This window comes from Lonchura striata, chromosome 11 (genome assembly GCF_046129695.1).
Source record: "Lonchura striata isolate bLonStr1 chromosome 11, bLonStr1.mat, whole genome shotgun sequence".
Taxonomy (NCBI): domain Eukaryota; kingdom Metazoa; phylum Chordata; class Aves; order Passeriformes; family Estrildidae; genus Lonchura; species Lonchura striata.
Window position 1 is genome coordinate 23,787,290 of NC_134613.1, and position 5,574 is coordinate 23,792,863.

A 5,574-nucleotide genomic window follows, 5' to 3' on the forward strand; every position below is an offset into this window, starting at 1 on the left:
TGTTTTCCAAGCCTTGGGAACGCGATATTCCAGGTACTGACCTCCCAGGCGCGGGGGAGGCGAGGCTGTTCTCACCTCTCCGCATAAACGCCCTGCCTTAAAACCCAAATTTCCGCGTGAATATCGACAGGATAACCCACGGAGCGCCATCAACCCGCGGCTGCCGATTTCACAGCCGGGCCACGGGATCCCACCTGGAGCCACATCCCTGCCTCCAGCACTTATTCCCTATTTAGCGCAATCAGGGCCGATTTTACCTCAGGTGGAGGAAAAGGGCAACAGGAGATCAATCAATCACAACTTCCCCCCCTCGGAATTACTCACCTGTTTGTGCATTTCAATATTCAAACCGTACGACATTTCGTAGTACTGGGGAAGGAGAGCAAGGAAAAAAAAAAATAGAAATAAATAAATTCAATTAAACGCGAGAGCCAAGGAGAATTTGAATTCAATTCACAGAAGGCATTTGCATAAGGTCATTACCAAAAAGCATCCTGGGCAAAACTGGGCTTAAAGCACGGGTAGCCAAGGAAATTACACCTTATAATAAGCAGATGTTTATGGGTTTAACTGGCAGGCACTTAACGAGGGGACACTCCTTTTGACTCCTGTTTTCTCCTCCTAAGCTACTTAGAAAAACAAAGAGGCGCAGAGCCGGGTGACAGGCGTCTGCTCAGCCCTGGCAGAACAGGTACAGCCCGGAGTCTGGCCAAAAATCCAGCTTCTCACCGGGGGGGGCGGATTCGTTCCCCCCGGCACCGGGGGAGCCGCCGGCAGCCCGGGGAGCGGCGGGGAAAGGGGCTGCCGGTGCTGCCAAGCCCAGCCGGGGCCCCGCCGTGCTGATTTAGCTTCAAACCCAGCGTTTGGAGGCAACAAAAGTGCCCGTTTCCCTCGGGAAGGATGAGCGGGAGGCGGGGGAGGAGCTGGGATGGCTCCCGGGTGGCCGCGGGGGAAGCAACGGGGGGACCCCCGGCAGCACCGGGGATGCCCCCCGAGCTCGGGGTCGCCGCTCCAGACCCCCCCCAGGGTACAGGACCGCGGCAAAGGGGTTAACAGGAAACTTGGGATCGCGCTCGCAGCAGCCGGGCACCGCCGCCCCCCAGCCCCGGGGGTCCCCGGGCAGGCGGTGCCGGTACCGGGGGGATGGAGGAGGGGGGCGTCCCCCGGTCCCCCCCGTTCGCCGGCTCGCAGCTAATGACATTCGCAGGCTGATCCGAAATCTGATTAAAGTCTCTCACCATAACGTAATGGCGCTGCATTTCGGTCTTCTCGTTCGCCAGCTTGTCATACTCCACTTTGAGGCTGGGGAGAGGGGGGAGAGCGCACGGTGAGACCCCGCGGAACCGGGGCGGAACCGGGGCGGGACCGGGGCGGGGGGCTCGGGGCGGGGGTCGCCCCGGGGCTCACCTGTGGTACTGGGCCTGCAGGAACTGGAACTCGTCCTTGATCCGGTCGCAGGACTCGGCCACGGTGAATTTGAAGCCCGGTTGGCCCGGCTGGTGCGGAGCCTGCGGGAAGCGGCCGCGGGGGTTACCGGGGCGGGGGAGGACGGAGGGAGGGGAGCGGCCCGGGGGGACCGGGACTCACCGGGTGCCGGCCCTGGGGGTACATGGCCGGGTTGGGGCGCGGTCACGGGGAGCTCAGCCGCGCCGAGCCTCGCTACGGCGATCGCGACGTGCGGAGCTGCCGCTGCTGCCCGCCGGGCTCGGAGCGCTCCCGGAGAGGCCGAGAACTGAACAAAGGGACGGGAGAGAGGAAAGTCCGTGCGGGGGGCGGAGGAGAGGAGAGAGGGAGGGCGGAGGGGGTGTGGGGGGGGGGAGCGGGCCCGGCCGGTTTCCCCCCGCACATTCCCCACCGCACACACGCACACACGCACACAGACACACGCACACACACCCCGGGCCCCGCAGCACCGGGGAGGCGCCCGCGGAACCGAGCCCGGTGCCGCCACCCCCCCCTCCGCCGAGCTCCGCGGGCCTCCGCTTCCTCACCCCCCCCGTCCTTCCGGCAGTCGCTGGCGGAAAAAAAAATAAAAAAAAGGAGAAAAATCAAAAAAAGGAGAAAAATCAAACCAACCCCCCCGCAAGAAAAAAAAAAAATATTAAGGGAAAAAAAAAATAGATCAAAAAGCCACAGCGACAACAAGAAGAACGCGGCGGCGGCAGGAGGAGCTCCCGCGGTATTCCTGCGGCCGGGAGAAGGGGAAGCAAAGCCAGGAACTAACGCCGGAGCACGACGGCCATGGAGGAGAGGAGGAGGGGGAGGAAGGCCGTACACACATCCGACTTCCCGGGCGCCGCGGACATGCGAGGAGACGAGCGGGCTTCCCCCCCCCCGCCCCCGGGGGGCGGCCGGTTCAGCGGCGTGCGGCCGGGCGGGCCGGGAGCGCGGGAGCCATCGCGGAGCGGGCGCGGAGCGGGGCAGCGGCGCCCGAGCACGCGGTGCCGCCACAGCGCCCGGGCGGAGCGGGGCGGCGGGCGGGGGACAAAACCCGGGCGGCCCCGCCGCCCGCAGCCAATGGCAGCGCGCCGCGCCCACGTGGGGACGCGGCCGGCGGGCGCTGATTGGGCGGCGCCGGAGCAACGTCACAATGGGCAGCTTGTGTCTGAGCGAGGGGCGGCGGAGGGCCACGCCCACCGCGGGCCACGCCCACCGCGCGGCCGCTTTGATGTGTGGTGAGGGCCGCGCTGCTGCCCCCGCCCTCTCCCTCCGCGCATCACGCCTGAGGGGTTTTAACGAGGAACACGGGTAATGGCGTTAACGTCAGAGCCTCCCACCCGGCCGGCGCCCGCGGGAGCGGCCCCGGTGGCGGCGGGCCGCAGGGAGCGGGGCCGCGGCAGCGGCGGGCCCGGCCCAGCGCACAAAATGGCCGCTCGCCCGCGCGTCAGACGGAGCCTCCGCCCCACGTGGGGTTCCGCGCGCCGCTCCGCCAATCAGAGCGCGGAGCGGGCCGCCGCCGCCACGCTATTGGGCGAGGGGAGCGGCGCTGTCAATCAAAGCCACGCGGGGCCGCCGCCGCGCAGCCCCCCCCGCCCGCCATGGCGGCGTAATTAGCCCGGGCCGGCGCTTCCTCCAGCTCAAACAATCTGTCACCGCCGAGCCGGGCGGGCCGCTTCCCCGACGGGAACGAAACGCCGCCGCTTAAATAACAAACAGCAGGCAAAGCGCCCCGACAGGCCGCCCCGCTCCTCGCCGCCGGGCGCGGGGGGGCGAGCCCCGCGCTGTCCCCCCCTCCGCCCCCCCCGGCTGCGGGATGGGGGTGCCCCGGCCCCCCCCGCCCGCCGCTAATTGGGCGCGTTCCGGTTGTTGACGTGACGAGCGCTGTCAGCGCCCGGCGCTGCCCATTGGCTGCCGCCGCCCGGCCACGCCCCTGCCCCACGTGGGGCGCGGCCGGAGCGCGGCAAGACGCGGCGCGGATCGCAGGCGGAGCGGAGTCAGCCCTTGCCGCCCGCCCCGCCGGTCCCAGCTCTGCCCAGTTCCCTCCTTTTGCCGCCTTTCGGCTTTTTGGGGGGTTTTTTCAGCTGTGGAGGCAGCAGCTCTTTGTGAATCCCCCACACTGCATGGGGTACCTCGGGGGGATGTTGGGGGATCCATTGGGGTATCCACAGGAGCACCCATTGGGACATTGGGGTGTCCATCCCTTGGGATATCCACAGGAACACTCATTGGGATGGACATTGGGGTGTCCATCCCTTGGAGTATCCACTGGAGCGCTCATTGGGATGGACATTGGGTGCCCATTGGGGTGTCCATCCCTGGGAGCACCCATCAGGATGGACATTGGGGTGTCCATCCCTTGGAGCACCCATCAGGATGGACATTGGGGTGCCCATCCCTTGGAGCACCCATCAGGATGGACATTGGGGTGCCCATTCCTTGGAGCACCCATCAGGATGGACATTGGGGTGCCCATCCCTTGGAGCACCCATCAAGATGGACATTGGGGTGTCCATCCTTTGGAGCACCCATCAGGGTGGACATTGGGGTGTCCATCCCCTGGAGCACCCATCAGGATGGACATTGGGGTGTCCATCCCCTGGAGCACCCATCAGGATGGACATTGAGTGCCCATTCCTTGGAGCACCCATCAGGATGGACATTGAGTGCCCATTCCTTGGAGCACCCATCAGGATGGACATTGAGTGCCCATTCCTTGGAGCACCCATCAGGATGGACATTGGGGTGCCCATCCTTTGGAGCACCCATCGGGATGGACATTGGGGTGCCCATTCCTTTGGAGCACCCATCGGGATGGACATTGGGGTGCCCATTCCTTGGAGCACCCATCAGGATGGACATTGGGGTGCCCATCCCCTGGAGCACCCATCAGGATGGACATTGGGGTGCCCATCCTTTGGGGTATCCCCTGGAGCACCCATCCGGATGGACATTGGGGTGTCCATCCCTTGGAGCACCCATCCGGATGGACATTGGGGTGTCCATCCCTTGGAGCACCCATCAGGATGGACATTGGGGTGCCCATCCTTTGGAGCACCCATCAAGATGGACATTGGGGTGTCCATCCCTTGGAGCACCCATCAGGATGGACATTGGGGTGCCCATCCTTTGGAGCACCCATCAAGATGGACATTGGGGTGTCCATCCCTTGGAGCACCCATCAGGATGGACATTGAGTGCCCATTGGGGTGTCCATCCCTTGGGGTATCCACAGGAGCACCCATCAGGATGGACATTGGGGTGTCCGTGCTCCCCTGCCAGCGCTCTCTGCAGCTGGCAGGGACCTGGGGCAGCAGCGTGGCCGAGCTCCCGGTGCCACGCACTGCCCTCGCCCCCAGGAGCTCCAAAAAGAGGGAACGGCACCTGGAAATCCCCCCCGCGGCAGGGAACGGGGCACGGACACGGACAGGGACATGGACACGGACACGGACAGGGACACGGACATGGACACGGGCATGGACACGGACAGGGACATGGACACGGACACGGGCATGGACAGGGACATGGACACGGACATGGACAGGGACACGGATACGGACACGGGCACGGACATGGGCATGGACAGGGACACGGACATGGACACAGACATGGACACGGACACCGACACGGACACGGACACAGACACAGACATGGACACAGACATGGACATGGACATGGACACGGACACAGACATGGACACGGACACAGACACGGATACGGACATGGACACGGACACAGACACAGACATGGACATGGACACGGACACAGACATGGACACAGACATGGACACGGACACCGACACGGACACGGACACAGGCACGGACACGCTGCCCTTGCCCAGCACCCTGCCCTTCTTCCCAGCTCATCCCTGCAGGAAAGGGGGATTGTCCCCTCTGAGACCCCGCTGGATCCAGCACCAGCAGGGCCAGGAGCAATTCCAGAGGAAACCACGGAGCTGCTCCAGGAGCACCTCTGGAGCCAGGCTGGGAGAGCTGGGAATGTTCCCTGGAGAAGGGAAGGATCCAGGGAATCCTCAGAGCCCTGGGAATGTTCCCTGGAGAAGGGAAGGATCCAGGGAATCCTCAGAGCCCTGGGAATGTTCCCTGGAGAAGGGAAGGATCCAGGGAATCCTCAGAG

At 64.8% G+C, this 5,574-nt stretch overlaps 1 protein-coding gene across 8 annotated transcripts in view; it reads right to left on the reverse strand.

The window, feature by feature from the left end:
- The window catches only part of TLE3 (TLE family member 3, transcriptional corepressor), a 38,312-nt gene extending 35,913 nt beyond the window's left edge, over nt 1–2,399 (reverse strand). For 6 of the 8 annotated variants that reach the window (XM_077785971.1, XM_077785970.1, XM_077785966.1 and 3 more), the window contains exons 1-5: nt 2,225–2,399; nt 1,588–1,732; nt 1,408–1,508; nt 1,239–1,302; nt 325–369 (exon numbers count right to left, since the gene is read on the reverse strand). In XM_077785971.1, coding sequence (XP_077642097.1) covers nt 325–369; nt 1,239–1,302; nt 1,408–1,508; nt 1,588–1,611 — 234 coding nt within the window. In that variant the 5' untranslated portion in view covers nt 1,612–1,732; nt 2,225–2,399. The remainder of the gene's footprint in view (nt 1–324; nt 370–1,238; nt 1,303–1,407; nt 1,509–1,587; nt 1,733–2,224) is intronic. The other 2 variants (XM_077785964.1, XM_077785965.1) reach the window with 2 other exon arrangements.
- Between the last annotated feature and the right edge of the window lie 3,175 nt (nt 2,400–5,574).